At 37.4% G+C, this 23,833-nt stretch overlaps 1 protein-coding gene across 1 annotated transcript in view; it reads left to right on the top strand.

Moving 5' to 3' along the window:
• The window catches only part of LOC124551169, a 512,501-nt gene extending 494,298 nt beyond the window's left edge, over positions 1-18,203 (top strand). Inside the window, exons 10-12 of the mRNA XM_047126185.1 lie at positions 1,586-1,773; positions 4,775-4,983; positions 16,409-18,203. Coding sequence (XP_046982141.1) covers positions 1,586-1,773; positions 4,775-4,983; positions 16,409-16,557 — 546 coding nt within the window. The 3' untranslated portion in view covers positions 16,558-18,203. The remainder of the gene's footprint in view (positions 1-1,585; positions 1,774-4,774; positions 4,984-16,408) is intronic.
• The last annotated feature ends 5,630 nt before the right edge of the window (positions 18,204-23,833 follow it).

Here is a 23,833-nt window from a genome sequence, read left to right as displayed (position 1 = left end):
TTACATTTTTAGGTATTCTTTTCCTCTGATTCTTTAGCGTAGAGAAACACACAATATATTTTCAATGACTCAGTCTTTGCGAATTTGACTGAATATTCACATCGCTGATTAATGCAACTGGATCCAATAGTTATAGTTATGACTTATGCTCCACTGACATTGTTAACCCATCACTGATACACTAGCTCATATTAACCAATAGTGAGCCTTTCTGGTTGAATTATTGGTGACCCATATTCCCAATGTGCACATTTTCAGCTCGTTAGGCTCTGTGCTTCATTTTCTCGACCATTTCAGCCCAAAGCGAGTGCTGAGAAATATCTATATTATTTTCGTGTTCCCAATAATTAGGCTACAAATAACTGAATTAATTGTGAGTGGAATTAAAGAAGAGAGATTATTGCTTTGTGAAACATTTGTCATTAGAAAACATGCAGCATTGTAGTCAAAAGCATACATGTGTGAGCCCAGAAAGGTGACTAGCTAGTAACATCATTCACTAGCCCATCAACCCACATGGTTTTGGCAGATTTTCAGCTGCTTGCATCTTGTCCAAAAATATCTGTCCATCCTTTCTTTGACTATGCCTTTGTAGTTTGCCACATATTTTACTAATTTCTCACCGTGCACTCCCCCAGTCCCCTACTTTCCTTGCATTCCCCTCAATTTAGACAATTGTTATATTGCTATGTCCTAAAGTTTTGTGTCGTGCATCCATTTGCTGTTTCTTTGTTTCTTCTGTCATAGATTCTTTTTTTCTCTTCTCTTTTTCATATTGTGTTTTACATGAACTACTTTACAGTAGTTGCACTAATGAGGTGTGCGGTCACCATAACAGCAGAATTTGAGGAAAAAAGTATAAATATTATTTGCCATTATCAGAAATTCCACTGTATTCTTCAAAATGTGACATGAAAGATGAGATTGTATACTCACTATATATGATGAAAATTTGCGAACCTTTGAGCATGATAATGAACTTTACAAAATTTACGTCTTCATTGGAAGGATCTGTTATGTCAGAATAATGAGTTATCCATAATCATTTTTCCATATCTGAAAGTCAGCTCTCTGTTATTTCAGTAATTGAACTTAGAGACAGAATTATTATTTATTCTTTTTAAATGAGTTATTCATTTTTAAATGAGTTATTCATTTTTAAATGAGTTATTCATTTTTAAATGATTCTATGGAGCTCATTTTGATGCTCATGGAATTGGGAGAGTTTATACCACATTACTAATAATTCATTTTGAAGGTAACCTGTACTTGATTTTTGTTTTTAATAACAAGATAAGATTTTTAACAGACCAAATGAACAAAATTTTAAATTGTGATTAACTTATCTTTCAATGTTGTTTCACGGAGGAGGTCACTAGTTTATGTCTTTAGTCTACTTTGGACAAGCATACTTCACTTAAATTGTATGATTTATTTCAGTCTACTAGATACTAAGTTGATTTTCATATGTATGTTGTGTATTTATGTATTTTTTGGTACAGAATCAGGAAGGATAGTTATTTAACTTCTGCTCTGGCTGTTTTTTTTTTTTTTTTTTTAAATATTGTTTTTCTTTTGTAAACAGACAGAACCATTTGATGACCTGCTCAGCTACAAGGGTGACATAATAATTGGTCTCAAGTTTGTCCCTCCCGATGTTACTGTGCAAAAGAAAGGCAAGAGATCACGAGGGTCTCTACAGGTGCTGGTAAAAGAAGCAAAGAATCTTACTGCTGTCAAAGCTAATGGAACATCTGATCCATTCTGTAAAAGGTATGTTCATTTTGTTTCATTGAGTCTGAATCATTGAGAGCAACTCCATACACTGTACTATGTGGTTAAAAGTCTGGGCACTCCAGTGGACATATTCTGTATGATGACTGGTGCTATTTCCAGGTATACATAAGTACAGGAATGCTTTGTCGATAACATAAGCATTTTTTTGACAGAATGAATTGATGGAAAGAATTGAGTTTGCTAGAATGGAACATTATTGTAGGGGACCATGAATTCACTCATTCCAACACAAAGATTTCACTATGTTTACATGTTGGTGCCATTATTCTGAGATAGAAATTCTAGGAAATTGAAGTACTAAAATATTGTGCTTTTTGGTGGCTCCATTGTTAAATTGCCTTGGTAATCAAGTGTCCTCAAATTTTTTTAGTATGAACTTACAGCGGGAATTGAACAATTTTACAACAACTCGGTAAGCCTATCTAAAGGCCCCTCCACTGTGAAAGCAACATATGATCCAAGACACTCAATGGGACTAGCTGGCATTATGTAGTGGCATTGGCGTGTGTGTGTGTGTGTGTGTGTGTGTGTGTGTGTGTGTGTGTGTGTGTGTGTGTGTGATGTTTTACTCTATCTCGTCAAGGGATAACTCCAAAACATAGCAAGCTTTCTTTTTTTCTTTCTTTTCTGTACCTGTCAACAACTCAACACTCCAGCTTTTTGGTGGGTGGTCCCCATTAACCATAAAGTATGTACAGAAAAATTACTCAGTCAGAATCTCCTGTGATCTCGCCATACCTTTGTGTAGATCATAAAATTCCATGAGGGAAATTGAAATTGTATGGCATTAAAGACATTACTCTTTCAGGGATGAAGCTATATTTTAACAATAGACAACAGAGGACCAGGTTAAAAAATTATACCACAGGTGTATGTTATGTGGTTAGTAACATGTTGAACTGTGCAACTGACAGCCATGTAGTCATGTAGGCACTGTATAATAATGTATCAGAGTATTGGACCTCAGCAATTTTAATTTTGCTGAACCGTAATGTTTGTTTTAAACATTTCTGACTTCGAATAAAATTATTTTGGCTATTTAGCTGCCTCATTTTGAAACACTAAAACGAACTACAACACTACCATTTCAGCACTCTTTGTAGCGGTCCTCTTCAGAGCAAATAAATATTTGAACCAGCTTGTAGATGATTGCTGCAAAGAGACGTGAAATATTGGTATTATAGTTGTTTGTAATGTTTCAGAATTTAATGAACTAATCCCCAAAAAGATATTATTTAAAAATTGACTCTGGCCATGAATCAGATGTTGACTTTGCCAGTGTATTGCAAAATGAATACAGTAAAGTATAAAAATATAAACATGCTAGGCGACAATACTCAGTGCCAAAGATTTGGGATTGTACCTTCTCTGTATTGACATGATGATGCTGATCCTGTCCACAAAGCATGGACGAAAAATTGTCTGGACAGACTTGTTCATGTAATTTATACAAACCTTATCAGATATTTCTTGGATTAACCAGACCAGAGTGTGGGTCATGTGACTGAGGAACTCATCAAAAAACTTAACAATATACCTTCATTACAATCCATGAAAAATACAATCAAATTCCAACTTTAGTGTATCAGAACTGTATGGAAAGCCTTCCCTGAAGACAGAGATCTGTAATAGTAGCAAAAGAAGGTCATAGATGTGACTTTGTAGGCTTTCCTGGCGTAATAAGTCTTGAAAGTCTCTTCGGGTTTTCTGCCGGATCCTAAAATCAACTTGATTTGATATTTCGGCGATCCAACTGGTCGCCATTTTCAGGAGAATGCTGCTTCTGCTGATGAATCCCGCTGAGAATGCAGCATTCTCCTAAAGATGGCGACCAGTTGGATTGTCAAAATATCAAATAGAGTTGATTTTAGGATCCAGCACCAAACCCGAAGAGAGTTTCAAGGGCATACATGTTAAGTTACATGGATAGCATGTAGTAATGATCAACTATAGATATCATAAAGCTTTCATTATATCATGTCTTTAACTGTTAACTACTAGCCAAGTATACCTATTACAACTATTACAAAGTTTTTCTTATCAATTTAATGTTCATTTCCTTTTTGGCATTATTATTTGGTTCATGTGTAGTACGACGTCAGTATACATTTCTCACAATTTTTACATTAACAGATATATATATCTTACATATGTATTTCTTACTAACCCTGTAACTTATTACCAAGTCTGTAACAATACTTATGATACAATAGAATCTACTGAGTTTCGTAACCATGACAGTCTGCAGTATGCTCAAATATTTTTGGAAGGCATTCTGTCATCTCTCATCTTCTGGTGAGAGAATGTGTTTCTTACAATTTCATTGACACCCCGTACTGTAGTAGCAGTTGGTGGTCTAAGATTTTGTTTCTTTGGAGTGACACACAATCCTTCAGTCATACAGACATGTGAGGATGAACTTTGGGTATGGATGGGGAAATCTCATGCCAGATACTGTTTTTTCATATTTATCCATCAAGCTGTACTTTCCATGCAAGTTAAACCAATGTAAATAACTCTAACAAAACTGCTGTATTTTCTGAAAGCCCCTTTGTAAATGATGTCTCTTAGTGTTTCTCCCTAGTGTGCTTGTTCATCTGTTATCAATATAGCGTTTTTCAAACACTATTAACTTTGTATGTTAATTTATTTTATGATAATTATATTCTGTTCTGTGAGGATCTAAAAACTTCTTGAGCACACCTCTTCTACAGAGTGGCACACACATTTTGATGTTTGGTATGTAGATGTCATAATTGTCTTTTTTATATTAATACACGTCATTTTTATGTATCTCAGAAATTTGGGTACTGAACTGATTTTTAAAAAGTTCTATGAAAAAGATAATAGTACAGTTGTTGTTGGCAGTAGAACCCTGAATACAGTATGTGTGCATTTCTACATTGAAGTGTACTCACAATGTCTCTCATATCTTTTTAATACATGTAGTGTATGTAATTTATTTTTATTTCCTTAGTTACTTGCTTCCGGACAAAGGACGCAGCTCTAAGCAGAAGACGCCTGTACTTCGTCGGACTTGTAATCCTGTGTGGAACTACACATTCACTTATGAAGATGTCAGCTTACAAGAACTCTCAGAAAGAAGTCTGGAGCTGACAGTGTGGGACCATGATAGACTAGCAAGTAATGAATTTCTTGGAGGTCTACGATTTAATCTTGGGACAGGTGTGTTGAAAATTTTGAATAATACAGAACCAATGATAAAGATAGTGTTCTTAAGTTCTAGTTTGTCTTTAATTACAGTTACAGTTTGGCTCATCAGAGTTCACCTCTGCATCTATGGTCACATATGTCTATGACTGACTTTCAATTAGTACCAAAGCACCTGCATTAGTAGGAAAACCACTGAATGCTGGCAACCGTGGGTACAAAATTAGTCTCCTGTTTAAAATAAATAAAAGAATATATAATTTCTTTCATTCCTTTATAAACATCGGCCCCTCTCAAAATGTGAATCACCCAAAGCAATGACATTGTTGTCCCTAGGTGTGAAATGAGATAAAAATTGACTGAAATAATTTTGACACAGTGTCATGAAAATTCACAGAAATGTGTTTAAGCGGTTTGAGTAGTTTTGATTTGATACTTGGTTGCTATCTGAAATGTCAGTTGAAACACTAAAAGTTAGCGTAAATGACCTCATTTGCAAATAATGGTGTTCAAATGATGTGTTCAGGCATTTGTGAGAAGATTAATTGTTACTGAACTTGTTTGCAATGGTTTCCAAGACAGTGAACTCAAGCTGATAAAGACATTTTTATTGAACTTAGACAGTAGTTATTAATGGAAGGAAATGCCTGTGTTATAACCAATGATGAAATGTAGATAGCATACAAATTTCAAAATGGAATTCACCCAAAAAAATTCAAATTTTTGGTTCTGCCTGTAAAGAGATTAAATTGGAAGAAACACATTGATGATCTGCTGAAACGTTTGAGTTCAGCTACTTATGCAATAAGGGTCATTGCAAATTTTGGTGATAAACATCTTAGTAAATTAGCTTACTACGCATATTTTCACTCATTGCTTTCATATGGCATCATATTTTGGGGTAATTCATCACTGAGGAATAAAGTATTTATTGCACAGAAGCGTGTAATCAGAATAATAGCTGGAGTCCACCCAAGATCATCCTGCAGACATTTATTTAAGGATCTAGGGATATTCACAGTAGCTTCTCAGTATATATACTCTCTTATGAAATTTGTTATTAACAACCAAACCCAATTCAAAAGTAATAGCAGTGTGCATAACTACAATACTAGGAGAAAGGACGATCTTCACTATTCAAGATTAAATCTAACTTTGGCACAGAAAGGGGTGAATTATACTGGCACTAAAGTCTTTGGTCACTTACCAAATAGTATCAAAAGTCTGACAGATAACCAACAAGTATTTAAGAAGAAATTAAAAGAATTTCTGAATGACAACTCCTTCTACTCCATAGAGGAATTTTTAGATATAAATTAAAAAAAAAAAAAATATTAAAAAAATAAAAAAATAAAAAATAAAAATAAAAAAACACAAAAAAAGTAGTTATATTAACTTAAGTATGTTGTTAAATTAACCTAATTATGTCATGTATTGGAAAATTCGACTCGTTCCACATCATTACGAAATATCGTATTCATGATCCATGGAACTAGTGTTAATCTAATCTAATCTAATCTAATCTAACAACACTCTGAAACTCTTGAGCCCCAATGTTTGTGACTCTCTGCATCTATGGTCACATATGTGTATGACTGACATTCAATTAGTCTTTAATTCCAGTTATAGTTTGGTTCATCAAAGTTCACTTGTCTGCATCTATGGTCACATAATGAATTTTACTCTAACATTCTATGACATAAAGTAAAAAAGCAATAAAATCCACCTTACACTTGTGACCCCACATCATCTAGTTGTCATCTATTCAGCACTTTCAAAGCATTTCTAAATGGCATCTTGTTCAAATACAGCAACTCAACAGTGGCTCAGAGACCAGAGCAATGAGATGAATGCTGAAAATTGGCAGAGACAACATTGAAAAGTAGTGTAAATTCCATTGTAGTTAAATAAAATAACAATAACACCTAATGAGGGCAGCATGTATGCATCCTCGGATACGTAGTTGAAAACCCTTTGTAGGCAGACCCATCTGCTACCAGGTAAGGGAAATTGGCCTAAGGATGGCTTCTGTCTTTCTTTTGTGAGGAGAGTAAAAGTATATGGGCCAAACCTGGCTATTAGGTACAAGGGCGGGCTGAGTAGTAGTGCCTCTCAATGTTTTATGTGAAAACCCTTGGAACTTTTTAAATAAAACAAATGTTATTAACTTTCTGCATCTTCATTCATCATATTTATTTCTCAACATAATCACCCTCAAAATGAACACATTTCTCTCAATAGAGGCCAGTTTGATGATACCATCAATGTGTAACATTTGACATCATCTATCAAAGTGAGGTTCTTGAAGGTGTTGTTTGAGTTTTGGGAACAGATGAAAATAGTATGGGGCCAAATCAGAACTGTATGGTGGACAATCAATGTCAGTGAATCCATGGCGTCAGATTGTTGCAGATGTCAAAGTTCTTGTGTGTGATCTGGCACTGTCACTATACACAGTATCATTCTATGGATTTCAATTTGAGACACTTTTCTGTGTTTAGAAACTTGATTATAGCGTGCTGTTTCTCACTCAACAACATAGTTATGAAGGAACTGCCAGTTGGGAGTGCTCTGGTGACGGAGGGCAGAGGGTGGCAACATGTGTCAAGAAGAAGGATAGTTGGCCAAGTAATATGCAAGACATGTAATACCTCAACTAATACCGAGAACAGGCATTGCTTCTCAGCACACCCTTGTAGATGAAAAAGTCTGTGGATTCGGAATTTAGGATTAAAAATCCTATCTTGTTACTGTGTTGTTGTTTGTAACAAGATCCGTAACATGTCTACTGTCATTTGTGTATTTAAAGAGCTTGTTGTTGTAGTTCAAGAATGAGTGTGCTGAAGATAATACATATCAATCTTATGCCTGTTCTGCCTGCTCTCTTCCTCTTGGTTCTTTGTTCATCAAGTAGTATGAGCAAGATCCAGATGCAAAACTGCAGTTTCTTCTCTTGGTCAATTTAGTACATTTATTCATTAGTTACAGTGATGAATATAAACTTTGACCTGTTAGATTAAAGCTTGTTTTGAAAAAACTTGAAAAACTACCTCTTCATGTGTCCGATTTAAAAATGTGGTATCAGTAGACTGCAAATCTTTCTGCCACATATGATACTACTGTATGGAAGCGAAACATGAACAGTTGAAAATTCTGAAACCAGGAAATTTTGGGAGTAGTTGAAACATGACACTTTTGACAGTCTTTAAAAATTGAGTGGACAGATACACAACAAAATGAAGCCATTAAAAAAAAAAAAGAAACTTAGAGTAAATCTTAGGAAGACCATTATCTGAAGAAAGGACAGAATTCAGGAATAATTAACTTTACACTGGAGGGAAAAGTAGTCAGTTGAGAAAAAGACTGAAGTATGTGAAACATATTTTAGAGGACTTATGACATAGTACAAAAGCTTTTAATAGATTTATATTAAAAAAAGTAGATAAATATTTAATGTACAGTCATTACCAACATGTTGACATTACTTCTTCACAAAGTCGCCACCCACATTCAAACATTTGTCATACCATGAACCAGCTTCTTTATCCCTTTATCAGCGATGGCGCCACCTGGCACTTCAACCAGTTGTTGACAGCATTCTTGAGCTCATTGTCAGTTGTGAAATGTTGAGTAGCCAACTAGTTTCATAGTTCACATACTGCACATGACTTCCTCTCTGTCATAATTTGTTCAGAAATTCATTCTACTCTTCATGGTAACACCAAAGGAATGCCAAGTCTGAACTCATTCTTTGTTTTTTGAACATCATTTATACATTTTTTTACCTAGTTGTAACAAAAGTAGGTTATCCATGAAATCTTAGATACAGCTTCAGAAAATTCAGAATGTGTGCACTGACATTTCACATACACAATTTAGCCGCCTTGTTGCATGAGGCTCCAGTCGCATCAGAATGACCTCTTCAACCACTTTCATCATGCACATATAAGCAAACAGATTCAATTTTATCCCCTGTGCCCTCATAATACATTGTCACTCCTACCCTATTCTGCATACATTAACAACACAAACACCGATGAATCTTGGTGGCACTGGCTCCTTCTGCTTGCAGGAAGCGAATGATAGAACATACATCACAACTGGTGAGAGGCTCAGTAACATCACCCATTTCGATTGCTTGCAGCTTACACACTGATAAAGGCAACAGAGAGCACATTGACACCAACTTCTCCAACCACAATTGCATTGAAGCTGCAACCATTTGTTTATTATTAATAGCAAATTGGAGAGTAACAAAATGGTAATAGGACCATGATAGAATAAACTGGGTTAAACAAAATGATTTGGGACTGTCTGCAAGAGGATGTGAGAGGGAACAGTGAATATCTGGTACAAAAATCAATTGCAAATAGTGAGAGTATGAAGTAGTCATTGTATGAGTTGCAATAGCAGACAGCGGGGTAACTAACAACAGAGACAAAGTTGTTCAAGCATTCAAATTTCTTTAAATGGAGAATAGATGAATTAGAAACATTGATATTTGATAATGAAAATAATTACTTTATCACAGTAATAGCATATTAAGATGTATAAAACCATGTCAGACGAGGTGTACAAAACCGTCTGTGGTAAGAAGAACGGGAAGGTTCCTAGAGATTATCTCATTTCAATAAAAGTGATTAAAGTGGGAAGCAAATTAGTAGAAAGTGAACTTGCAAAATTACACAGATGTTTCAGTAAGTTTGGGAACTATTTGTGCATGAGAAACAAGTGGTACACTTTTACTATAACAAATATGGAACTATATAGACTGAAATTTCCTGTACTGTTTTTGTAGTGACTGGCAACACTCTTTCCAGTACACAAAACCTGCAGTTGTGCATTTTTAATTATTCTTTGCTAGCTTGAAAAAGGATTTATCTTTTCTCCTTAAATTATTTACATTCCACATTGACTTTTGATTACCAAACTAATATGATGAAAATTTTCTTAAACTTCATTCCTTATTTTACACTGGTGTGCAAAATCTACCAATGAAAGTAACTTCCCCATGATGTACCACTGCCAAGTCACTTAGCTCAATGAAACTTGGATCATGTGTAGAAACAGATCCTACAGAACAGAAGCTAACTGAAATAAATATAAAATGAGACAAACAGAAATTTACACATTTATTCAAAGATTTTTTTATGATCCCCATGACATTAAAAAATGTAGACCATATATCTTAATAGTGTGTGTGATTACCACAGATGACAAAGTGACCATATTCAAAAATGTTCCTGGGTGCATTACTGATTCCCAACTCTCTCCATATGAGGGTATGTAATGCACCCAAGAACATTGTCGAACATGATCATTGTGGTGGTCAAGCTGATATGATGTAGGGAGGCATAATGTTGCATGTGTGTACTGACCTCCAAATCTCTGAACACAGCATACTCATCAGTCAACATTATTGTGATACTGTACTCCTTCCCCATGTGCTTCTTTTCACGGGCTCATTCAGCCCTGGCTTCATTTTTATGGATGACAATGTGCACCCGGATCAAACTGTGCAGATGGTGGAGTTCCTGGAATGAGAGGCCATTTGGTGCTTGGACTAGGGTGCCCATTCCCTCAACATAAATCCCATGGGCTTGTGCAGATTGCATTGGGGAGACTTGTTGCAACACATCCACATACAGTAATGACCATCCAGCATTTGTAAACTACACTTGTGGAGGAATGGAATGGCCTGCAGCAAGACTTCCTTACCATTCTTGTGGGCAGCAAGGGAGCGTGCTACAGAGCATGCATTATTGTCCATGGTCATCACACACCTTACTAAGAACCATGTCCCATGTTTTGTAATGTTAGGGGACCCTCATAAATGGTGGTGACTTCAGTGTAATTATTGTCTTTGAATAAAAGTATTATTTCTGTTCATCTAATTGTGTATTTCTTTCAGTTATTATCGGTATATACTGTAGCAATTCTCTCCACGTATGATTCAAGTTTCATCGACCTATGTTACTTCACAGTTAAAGAAACATCATGTGAAAGTTACTTTTAGTTTTGCACATCAGTGCATTTTGAGGTAGTCTGGAATTTATTAAACCTACTGCATATTTACAGAATGTCTGAACAGTGTTATAATTATTATACTTCACAATAAAGGAGACTGACAAGAAATACAAATGTTACAAACCTTTCAGCGTTCCCTGCGTAAGGCACAGGAGGTTCATTAAAATTATCATCTAGCGTACAGAAAAAAAAATGGAAATTTTAAGGTGCCATTTTCAGATCATGAGCAACATTATAGAACAAAACAATGAGTATTAATTATCACTTTGTTTGGGATCCACAAAGGAACTATGAAATCTCTTGGCTCAGTTTCAACATGATGTGTATTGACAGCCCTTGAGAAACAAGACATTGATTCAGACTATCTTAGTACAACAAAAATAATGTGTCATTCACCCAAATGTTAAAAATTTATGGTGCATCTTTTTGATGCTTTTATCTATAATTATTGTTTTGGGAAGTCCTTCAGTGGCCCATCTTCACCCAAATGTTAAAAATGAAGTAGTAGTTTGTTTGTAACTTTCACAAACTTTGGATGAATTCTATTGACAATAAAATATACATGAAAAGCATTTTATAAAGGCATGAAACCTCTGCTTGACTTCATGATGATAATTCACAATTCAGAATTGAATGAGGAGCCAGGCAAGGATATTCTGTATCACCAAAACTATTCTCTTCAGAGCTGGAGGGTGCTAGCAGTTTCCTGAACTGGATAATCAAAGAATAAATACATACTTATGGATATATCATTTGATTTTCGAATGACGTCGTTCCATTTGTTTCTACTGCAGATGAACTTCAAGTATGAATGGAAGAATCTGATATAACAAATTTGAAGGGAGAACAGGAAATCAGTTAAAATAAGACTAAAATGATGTATCATGAACATATTAAGAAAGAAATGGTACAAATTAATAATGTAATCATAGATCCAGTCGATATGTATTTGTATTTAACACAGTTAATGTTCAGACAGAAAAAAAAAGAAAAAAAGAAAAATGTAAGTAATAATAGCCTTAACTACTTTTTGCAAAATGAATAGAGATTTCAAAATTAAGTTTCCAGTTTGTTTGAAAAGGAAAGTTTGCCATTGGTTTGTATCTCCGGTTTACCCTAAGGTTGTGAAAGGTTGTGAGATATCAACTCTCCATGCACAAAACATTCAGTATTGAGAGTTGTTCACCAATTGTGTTGGGAATTAGTAACACAGGCCAGGAAACAAACAAATGTAGCCATGCAAAGGGATAATAGATGGGCCACACCCAATTTCTCTGCTGGATTCCTAGAGGTGATGAAATAGCAGAAGTATGACCTAATGGTACAAGATGTTAGAAAACATGTAGAAGCAAAATGGATGTGTTTTACTGAGGACTGTAATGTGTCATTCAGTACCATATGGTGCAGCTTCTTGATGCTTTCATCTATAATCATTGTTTTGGGAAGTCCTTCAGTGGCCCATCTTCACTCAAATGGTAAAAAATAAGTAGTAGTTTGTTTGTAACTTTTACAAACTCTGAGTGAATTATGTTGACAATAAAATATACAAAATAAAGTATCTTTTAATAGTACGGTATTCCAGTTTATTCATCTGAAGAGACCACATCATTACAACTTTTAAAAATCATATAGCTGAAACTACTCCCCATATCAAATTGACACTGTGCTGTGCCACAGGGTGGTTTACTTTGCTCTTGGCTAAGTTTGGCAGTTGGACAGTTGGTTGGTAGTCATACCAATATAAAAAGCTGTGCAGTGATTGCAACAGAGCTGGTAAATGGCATGACCCCTGATGGTGTAGGATAAACTTGTGACAGGACTGGAAAAGGAAGTGCTGTGTTGGTGGATTGAGCAAGTTTTGCACCTGGGTCTTCAACAGGAATATGATCCCTGAGCAAAGGGGTTGGGATTGGGAGTGGAATATGGATGGACAAGGATGTTGAGGAAGTTGGGTGGGTGACAGAGTACTCATTTCAGCGCATGATGGTAGATAATCAAATCCCTGGTGAAGGATGTGGTTCAGTTGTTCCAGTCCGAGGTGGTACTGTGTGATGAAGCAGTGGTGGTGGTGGTGGTGGTGGTGGAATGATTAGGGGTGTGAGGGGAAATTGCATGGGAGACCTGTTTGCAGACTAGGTCTGGGGAATAGTGCCTGTCTGTGAAGGCCTTGGTGAGACCCTCAGCACACTGAGCAGATATGCCGACCCTGGGTAGCCAGGCTATGTGGGTAGGATTTTTTGCTGTGAAAGAGAAGACAGCTGTCCAAATGCAGGTGCTGTTGGTGTTTGGTGGGTTTAATGTGGACAAGTGTGTGGATGGAGCCATCAGAGAGGAGGACGTCAACATCTAGGAAGTTCGCATGCTGGGTTGTGGAGGTCTATGTGAAGCAAATGGTAGAGAAGGTGTTCCGATTGTGAAGGAATGAAGATAGTGTGTCTTAGCTCTCTTGGCCCTGAGTCCTGATCATGAAGATATTGTCAATGAACCTGAACCAGACTAGGGGTTTGGTGTTTTGGAAGGCTAGGAAGGCCTCCTCTAGATGGCCTTTAAAGAGGTTGGCATAGGAGGATGCCATGCAGGTGCCCATTGCTGTTCTGTGGATTTGTTTACATACCTTCCCTTCAAATGAGAAGTAGTTATGGGTTAGGACAAAGTTAGTAAGGTTTGAGGAATGAAATAGTGGGTTTGGAGACTGAAGGACATTGGGAAAGGTAGTTTCAATAGTGGTAACACTATGGGCTTGAAAGATGTGGCATCAACAGGGATCCATGAGGTATAAAAGGGGTGGTGACGGTGGAGAGTTGGTGGAGGAAGTGATTGGTGTCTTTGACGTAGGAGGCTAGATTACAAGCAATTGGTAGGTGGTGTTGGTAAATGAATAGCAAAATTCTTTGTGGGGGCACAATAGCCAGCCACAATGGGGCATCCAGTATTGTTGGGTTTGTGGATTTTGGGGAGTATGTAGAAGACGGGTATGTGGAGGAGTGTCATAGGGGTGAGGAGGGAAGTGGATTCAGGGGAGATGTTCTGGGAAGGGCTTAAGGTTTTAAGCAGGGACTGGAGTTTGTGTTGGACTTACGAGGTGGGATCACTCTGTCAGAATTTATAGGTGGAGGAGTCAGATAACCGGTGGAGGTCTTCTGCCAGGTGCCAGGTAGTCACTGCAATTCATAACAACAGTGGAACCTTTGTCTGCAGGTAGGATAATTAGGTCAGGATTTGTTTTGTGTACGGCTCTTCTTCCTTCTACTGAAAGGTTGGTGTTCTGAGGAAGAGAACTGGGGAAGGATGGTGACGCCAAGTTGGAGGTAAGGAATTCCTGTTAGGCAGGAGGATCATGGTATGAACTGGAAGAGGCAGGGTTCAGTGTTGGAATTAGGTTGGTTTCGATTGGAGGGATTGGCAGCAAAGAAGTGATTCCATTACATGAATCTGGAGGAGGAGAGTAGGTTTTTGACAAGTCCAGCATGGTTGAATTTGGGTGTAATGCTAAAGGTGAGGTGTTTGGATAGGATTTTAACTTCTGTGGAGCTGAGGGTTTTGGTGGAAAGGTTAGCTATAGTGTTACAGGAAGCAGGTCCTAGTGCATGATCCTGATTTATCCATCTTATCCAAGTGACAGTTGGTCACATGTAGGTAGAGACGAGTGTTAATGCTTCTTTTTGTAGTTCCTATGTACACTAGGCAACAAGTGCATGAGATTTTATATACTCTTGCTGTGGCAAGCAGCATGTTTAGGTCTTTTGCAGTGTCAGGATTCGCACACCTTTCTTATTGGTGTAAACACTGTATCAATACTGTGTTTTCTGAGTGCTGTGATAGTTTTTATAAATGGAAGGAAAACTTTCCCATTAGTCAGTTATTTTTCATTGGAAACTCTGTAGCACCCTTTTTATCTCTTTGTCAGAGTACCCATTTCTTGTGAAGGCCATTCTTAACCATTCATTAGAAAGGTGAATCCTCTACCACCATCACAAAGATGGGGTGCGGTAACCCCCCATGCCTACAATTATCAGACCTCCATTGATTTTCCGTGCAAGACCTCTACTACTTCGTTGTTTTACATTTCATTTCTTTTTCTCAGAACATTTTACAGTGAACAAATTGCATGTTTATACGATACATGATATCATTTTATAGTGAACATTTATCTTTGTAACACTTGACAGTGAACACATTAGTGCTTACATAATAAATCCAACATACGATAACTGTTCAAGTTCTGTATCTGTGCCTGTGTTCGTCCTTCACAACAGCCTTTAAGTCACTTGGCAGGTGCTTTAGCTTCAGGAGTGCAATTGGGACAAAGGGAGATTGCATGTTCGGCAAGACAAATGTACAGCCTGCAGGCTTTGCATACATAGTTCATCTTTCTGTCCTCCTTGTGGTCGTATGGCTCTCACTTCGAATTTTTCTTCACCTTTTTTGGCAGAGAAGGTGTCACAGCTTGGCTGCTGGAACTAGGAACAAAGTCCTTGAGGTGCCGCTGCAACAGTTTAGGAAGGTGCCTTGATGCCTCCTGATGATTGGAAATCTGACCTCAAAGAACGGTGAGGGTTTTGAGGAATTGTGGGTGTGTAAGGGTTGCCAAGGCAAGTTGCAGAAGGGTATCACTTGCGCATTTATGCCAGTGATGTTGAGTAGTGGGAAGAATAATTTGAGTGGCCAACATCTGCACATTCAGCTCACATCGAAAGTTCTGCATAACAGATCGAATGTGTTGATACCGCCTTTGGTCTTATTGTAGTAGGTAATCACCTCAGGCATTTTTTTGTCCCCTGTTGATTTGTCTATACGATCTTTGCAGTGAAAGCTGGAGAGAAGAATCACAACCTTATTCTTTTTGGAACGTAGGACACCAAGGTGATCTGGTTACTGAATCTGAACATGCTGCTACAAACTGGGCAGTCAGTGGTCTCAGTGAAAGTCTTAGGGATTTCCTTTTTGTTTTTCCTAACCATTCCAACCAGTCATCTTGTGCTTGCGTAGGATTGTAGTGGCCAGTGGAACACTGATGTACCAGAATGAGATTTTCACTCTGCAGCGGAGTGTGCACTGAAATGAAACAACCTGGCAAATTAAAACTGTGCGCCGGACCGTGACTCGGGACCTTTGCCTTTCGCGGGCAAATGCTCTACCATCTGAGCTACCCAAGCATGACTCACACCTCGTCCTCACAGCTTTACTTCTGCTACTTAGGTCTGCTACTTAGGTTCACAGGAGTGCTTCTGTAAAGTTTGGAAGGTAGGAGGCGAGGATGGGGCGTGAGTCGTGCTTGGGTCGTTGGATTTGGAGAATTGGTTCACAGTAGAAAACAGAACAAAAAAGCATTTCCTATTTCTTGTTTTCAGTAATGACTTTTTAGTCTCCATTACAAGGCAACAATATTTATTTATATTCTTATCTTTTCTAGGCAAACACTATGGGAAATCTGTGGATTGGATGGATGCAACTGGAAAAGAAATGACCTTGTGGCAAAGTATGCTGGAACGGCCTAACTTCTGGGTTGAAGGATGTCTGACATTACGTCCTTCACTTGAACATCGCAGCACAAACTCATAGTTTTAGTGGTTAATGTAAATGTTAGTGGTGCATTTATGCGGAAGTTTTATACTGCTCTTTTATTATTCCTCAGTTGATTTTGTGTATTGATAAGTTTTATCCACAAGTATGATCATTTGAAAAGAATGGCCATTGTGTCCCTTTTTCTTTATTTTTTAAAAGTTAGAAATGTAAATGGCTGTACGATGTCTGTTCCTTCTAAGTGTTTATTAAATTATTTTTATATGGAAGATAGGTGAGCCTCATTTCAGATGAACTAGAGTAGCATATAATGTATTTTTGTAAATGTATTACTGTAATAGTCCATTGAAAGAAGTCATTTGTTAAACTGAAAGTGATAATTTCTATCCTTCAGTTTGAAATGAGACTCATAAGTGAGTTAAATCTTTTTATATGGGTGTTGATTTTGCTACCAACAAGATCATGAGGTATACCTGTTTTGAGGTAAAATATTATCTGCTCCTATTACAATATCTTTAACATAGGGTGATTTGGTATGTAAGAAATAATAAATTCAGACTTGTACTCTGTTAACATATATTTAATCATTATTTAAGAGAAAACATTGTTTACATTTAAAATAATAGCAGTGAATGTCCATATTTTTATACAGTATCCATACTACAGGAAAATTATTGTGTATGAAAAATGGGAATTTTAAGAGAAGCCACTAGCTAATTAGGTGAACGCATTTGTGTTCATAATAGTTGGAGGTATGCTGAAACAGTGCTTCCTTTCTTGTGCTAAAAGTATATATTAATTTGATAAAAATGATAAAATGTAATAATAATTTGATGTACAGGCTGAGAAATCATTCTCAAAGAAGTATTACTCTTACAGTTATTATTATACATGTGTTGTCTGCAAAAAGTGATTTAGAAAGAGATTCTTATTTTAGTAGTAGCTTCTGACTGTATTGTTCCTAAGAATTTGGGATAATTGTATCAATGTCTCTTTTGTAGCTGCAACAAATTTTTCGGTGTTATTGCTGTTTAATGTGTGTGTTAATTATAACAGTATGAACTATGGCTCTTTAGATGTACCTAAGTAATATATAAATGCAAATACACTAAGCTTACCACAGTATGGGAAGGAAGAAAATAATCATGTTTTGATGTGTACCTTCATCTTCAATAAAAGTGGCAAAATGTTGCATTATTAGAAAAGTTTAATAGTAACTGGATTGTCTGTATTTCAGCATTAAGTTCAGTTTCTTTTCTCTCTAAACATACCAACTGTTTGGTTGATTTTGATATTTTTAAAATTAGTGTAATAGCTTTTTGTAAATCACTAAATTGCTTCTTAAAAGATACATAAAGTAGAATATGTGTCTACTTTCATTTCTACTATTGAAAAATTTCCTCCAGTTTGTTAGTTTTAGTGAACTTTTTACAATTTTACGTTTACTTGCATTCTCTACATGTAACTCTAAAAAAGAAGCATTCCACAATCCCAGTTTCAGTTTTTGATTAGGTAATGGTGAATTCAGTAATTTACATTACTAAGATAACAGGGCACAAGACTAGTGTCTTCTTACCATTATAGTGGTATGAAGTATTGATCTCTCAGACATTGTCATTGTATATAGTTATATCATGAGTCATGTTATTTTCTAATTGTCAATAAAACACCATATATATTCTGTTTTAAAAGAACTGTTGTTTTATAGTCTCCAGTTATCACCCTACCATTCCCAATTCTGTAGTTTAATGAAATCAGTTGACAGTGTGTCTTGATGATGAATCCAGTTATTGGATTCTACAAAAATGAAATTTATTTTATAAGCTGCAGAGATAGAAGCAACACCACTTTGGAGATTTTTCCCACTATAATCATATGGTTGGATATTTAGTAAAAGAACCAAGTGGTTAGGACACTATGTTAATGTAAATTGTGAAATCTTAATCTGCATAAGTGAAAAAGGGAAATGCATGAAAGTAATGACTGACACATTGCTACATACATCCATAATTTGTACAGTATGAACTACATGCAACCTTTTTTTATGTATACACTCTGTGTTAAACAAATAAATTAGAAATTCATTAGACACACTGGGTGTGAAACTTGAGCTCATTATTGGATTTGAAACAGAGTCTTTGGTCTAGTATGAAAGGGGACATAATGTTCTGGCTGATCAGTGGAGATGTTTCGAGTTTAACTTCGAGGTGGAGACTTTGACACAATCCTACTCAATGATATCACACCACAGACTTTACAAATTAGTTACACATGGTTTTTAAGTGTTTACTTCCCGACCACAGATGTGATTGTTGGTGGGATGGACCAGTTAAAGAACATAATGTGATCTGGTGAACACACAATCTCTTGAAATTCAGCTATGTAGATTTTTACCGTTTTGAGTGGACTGTGAAACCTAACTGTTTTCTGGTTTATGAAAAAATGTTGGAAGTTAGTAAATTATAAAAGTATGTGGAACACTGTTCTGCTTCCTAGTTGAGAATCCCCTACATGACTATGGCATTCCTATTGGAGATAATTTATGCAAAATTTTAATTAGTGCCTGAATTAATAATTGATTGGTGTCATGATTCAGAAAAAATATAACAATAGAAGTAAAGCGTTAAAAGTCAGAATCTAGAGCAGTGAGACAAAATAGGCAGTTGACGTTATGAGGATCTAAACTTTCAGTGTCAGTTATTTTATAAATTAAACTGTTTCAAGTTCTGCCTATTACCACAAAAAGTTTTTCCGTTGTGACTATGGTAACATTTTCAGTTACTTATAATTTTAAATTAAGTGAGCTCATAAAATTAATTGCATCATTGTAATCAAGAATATTAGAAACTTTGCTTTTGACTAAATAACACTTTAACTCGTTCTTCTACTTTCCTCATGTTTCGTGTGTCACTATCAAAAACAGAATGAAAAATCAGGGAAACATTTAGCTATTCATGGGAGTATAAATCAACGGATGGCAGAGTTCCACTTGTTATGCCTCACTGTGTACGATTTGCATTGCTGAAATATCGTAAACGCTCAAAGTGGGTGTTCATTCTGGTAAATTTTCTTACAGACCTAACTTTCCAACAAAAGGTCATGACATTGTCAAGTGCTTGGATTTTAATCTTGAGAGAAAATCCCCTTATGTAAACAATTCTAGGTGCAATAATGTCATCTCACTTACATACACTGACAGAAAAAATCACTACACCAAGAAGTAGTTGTGCGATGAAGTAGTTTGGCATGTTTCTTTATATGAAAGATGATGTTTGTTCAACCTTTGCACCCTTCGTGTAACAGTGGCACTAGTAGTGCCACTATGAAAATGCAAATCAGATTTGCACACACTGTAACAGTCGTGAGTGGTAGTTACTTTTGAGACTGGACATGGTGAGTCGATGTTAGTCAAGAATACCTTTAAGGCAACAGAGATTCCTTTATCATCACCTCACTGAGTTTGAACAAGGCCGTGTAATAGGGCTATGAGAACCTGAATGCCCCTTCTGTGATATTGCAGAAAGACTTGGTAGGAATGTAACCACTGTACAAGATTGCTAGCAGTGGTGGTCACTAGAATCCAGGATGTATCAGAAAGAATTATCTAATTTTAAAAAATCATACCTATTATGTTATTTGAGATATGTGGATGAACAATATACTGTTGGAAAGAGTATACATTGGAGTTTTACATGGTTCCCACTAGGTAGAAGCAGTGTGCGCCCTCTTCAGTTCTGGTAAAAATGGTGTCGGGACAGCAGAAAGCAGTGCAGGTCAGTAGTAATTGTTCAGCACGACTTTCATTCTGGAGATGGTGTGAGTCATCCTACAGCACAGAGCATTACACAATGGCATGAACAGTTCTGAGCAACAGCTTGTTCGTGTAGAGGTAAACCACTGGGCCATCCCATAGTGTCTGACACAGACATCGAACGCATCTGCCATAGTTTCACAAGGAGTAACCAGAAATCCATTCACCATGCAGCTCGACAGCTCAACATGCCCCCAATGTCCGTCTGGCATGTGTTGTATCACCATTTACGCGTGAAACCATACAAAATTCAGCTACTGCAAACTCTTCATGAAGGTGGCAAATAACGAGTGGAGTTCTGTAATTTTGTTCTTGGCAATATGGAGGATGACAGTTTCCTACCACACTTTAGTGATGAGGCAACATTCCATTTAAATGGAAAGGTGAACCATCATAATGTGAGAATATTGGGTATGGAACAATCACATGAGTTGTACAACATGGGAGGGACTCTCCCAATTTTTTTTGCAGGAAAACGAGTATAGTATTGTATGTTAACCAGGGGGCCTAGAAATGACAGAGAGGCTCCGTCCCCACCGCAGCCGCATTGGTCCACAACCCCACGACGACTACCCCAGTCCACTTCACCCTTCCACCGCCCCACACCGAACCCAGGGTTATTGTGCAGTTCGGCCCCCAGTGGACCCCCCCAGGGAACGTCCCACTCCATATGAGTGTAACACCTATGTTTGCGTGGTAGAGTAATGGTGGTGTACTCGTACGTGGAGAACTTGTTTGCGCAGCCACATCGCCGTGGCAGATGGAAAACCGCCTAAAAACCATCCACAGACTGGCCGGCTCACCAGACCTCGACACAAGTCCGCCGGGTGGATTCGTGCCGGGGACCAGGCACTTCTTCCTGCCTGGAAAGCCAAGCATTAGACCGCATGGCCAGCCGGGCGGGCAAAAGGAATATGGGCAATTTTTCTGTGCCGAGAACAGTGTTACAGGAAGCATACATTTCAATATGCTTGAGAACTTTCTTTTCCCACAGTTGGAGACTGATCCGAATGACTTCCTTTACCAACAGGTTGAGCCACTGTCACACTGGCATCTGGAAGTGCAGGAATTTTTGAATCAAAGGATTACTGAACAATGAATTTTGGTCTCCCTGGATCAAATGATTCAGCCCTACATTACTGGCCTCCAAGGTCACTGGACCTGACTGTATGTGATTATTTCTTGTGGGAGTTTATGGCTCATCTTACTGTGTCTGCAGCAGCAATTTGAGCAGCAGTTGGCACCATAATGACACAATAAACCGTTACAAATCGGTTACTTCAAGGACACCTCCAAGCCAGATGACCTGTAGCGTCCTTCCCACTGGCCCCAAATCACTGCCATTTGTGATTTCAGTGTTGTCAAGGAAGAACTCAATGGGGGGAAAGATGAAGGTGCTCTGTTTTGTTTTCCGATAAAAGCTCCTTCTGCCTTGATGCCAGTGATGGTCAGTTCACGCCCTACAACCAACCTATCTGCATGCTAGACACACTTGCCTACACAATGTGTTATGGCCTGGGGTGTGATTTTGTATGATAGCAGAAGTACTCTTTTTTGGTTATCCCATGCACATGACTGCAGATTTGTATGGCAATGACCTGTTATGCTGCCATTCATGAACAGAATTACAGGGGGTATTTCCAGCAAATTAACACATACCGACTACAAACATGCTCTACAGAGTATCGAGATGCTGCCTTGGCCTTCTAGATCATCAATTGAGCATGTATGGGATGTCATTGGGTGATAACTCCAGCATCATGCACAAACAGCATTAACCGTCCCTGTATTGTCTGACCAAGTGCAAGAGACATAGAACTCTATCACGCTAATTGAACTCTTGCATTCAGCATTCTAGTGGTTACACTGGATATTAATGATGAGAATTCCACATTTGCAAAGGCTTGTCTCGCACTGTGATCTTACAGTGTTAATCCTTAATTATGTTACCTAGACAAATGTATTTTCAAAATTTCACTACTCTACATTAATTATTGTTCAGCATTGTGATTTGTTTTCCTGTCATTGTGTGTTCCATCTCTGAGCTGTTAATTGGACATTCGTTAGTGAGTAATATTATATAGTGAGAGGCAATACAGTCCAAGAGCTGCCCATTAGTCATTACTGGTGTGGAGGTTAGTTTACACCTTCTCATTTGAATTTAATTCATGTTGCTTAGTGAATCTTTGATATTTGTTTATTGTAAGGTGTGTATCACTGTAAGATTGTCTAGTTGGTACTGCCCTACGACTTGGGAAAGAGATGTACACATTAAGCTACTCTCAACTCACCGGTATGTGACCACATAATAAATTTCGTGAACCTGATAGCTGGTACTAGAAAGAACATCAGGAAGTACTATTAATTCCACTACCACTAAGTTACCATTTTTGTTTTCTGAGGTATCAATCTTATTTCGGTTTACATCATGTTACCAAAGACTGATTCTGTTGTTACATGATTAATGACTGATGGTGCAAGGATATCCAACACAAACTACAAACAAATGCAGAAAAAAATATACAGTTTATTAATCTGGCAGCTTGTTGTCTATGGTTAGTATCACTGCCTCTTAATCATGGGGTTTCGAGTTTAATTTCCAGCCTGGTCAGAAATTTTCTTCACTCAGGGAGTGGGTGTTTGTGGTGTCCTAACTGTTCCAGCTCATCTTCATTGACACACAAGTCACCAAAGTGGCGCCAGATAGACAGACTTGTACTGGGCAGCCAAACGGACAATAATGCCATCCATCTGGCTGGTGAAGCAAAGTAATTTGTAAACACAGGAATCCTGATAGAAATTATATACAGGGTGGTCCATTGATTGTGACTGGGCCAAATATCTTACAAAATAAGCGTCAAACAAAAAAACTACAAAGAACGAAACTTGTCTAGCTTGAAGAGGGGAAACCAGATGGCGCTATGGTTGACCCGCTATATGGCACTGGCTTAGGTCAAACGGATATCAACTGTGCTTTTTTTTTAAAATAGGAACCCCCATTTTTTATTACATATTTGTGTAGTACGTAAAGAAATATGAATGTTTTGGTTGGACCATTTTTTTCCCTTTGTGATAGATGGCGCTGTGATAGCCACAAACATATGGCTCAGTTGGTAACAGGTAGGTTTTTTTAAATTAAAATACAGGACGTAGGTATGTTTGAACCTTTTTTTTTCTGTTGTTCCAATGTGATACATGTACATTTGTGAACTGATCATTTCTGAGAATACATGTTTTTACTGCATGATTACCTGTAAATACCACATTAATGCAATAAATGCTCAAAATGATGTCCGTCAGCCTCAATGCATTTGTCAATAAGTGTAACGACATTCCTCTCAACAGCAAGTTGTTTGCCTTTCGTAATTTTCACACATGCATTGACAATGCGCTGACGCATGTTGTCAGGCATTGTCGGTGGATCACGATAGCAAATATCCTTCAACTTTCCCCACAGAAAGAAATCCGGGGATGCCAAGCCCAGTGAACGTGTGGGCCATGGTA

Source organism: Schistocerca americana, chromosome 1 (assembly GCF_021461395.2).
Source record: "Schistocerca americana isolate TAMUIC-IGC-003095 chromosome 1, iqSchAmer2.1, whole genome shotgun sequence".
Taxonomy (NCBI): domain Eukaryota; kingdom Metazoa; phylum Arthropoda; class Insecta; order Orthoptera; family Acrididae; genus Schistocerca; species Schistocerca americana.
This window is presented reverse-complemented; position numbering and strand designations above follow the sequence as displayed.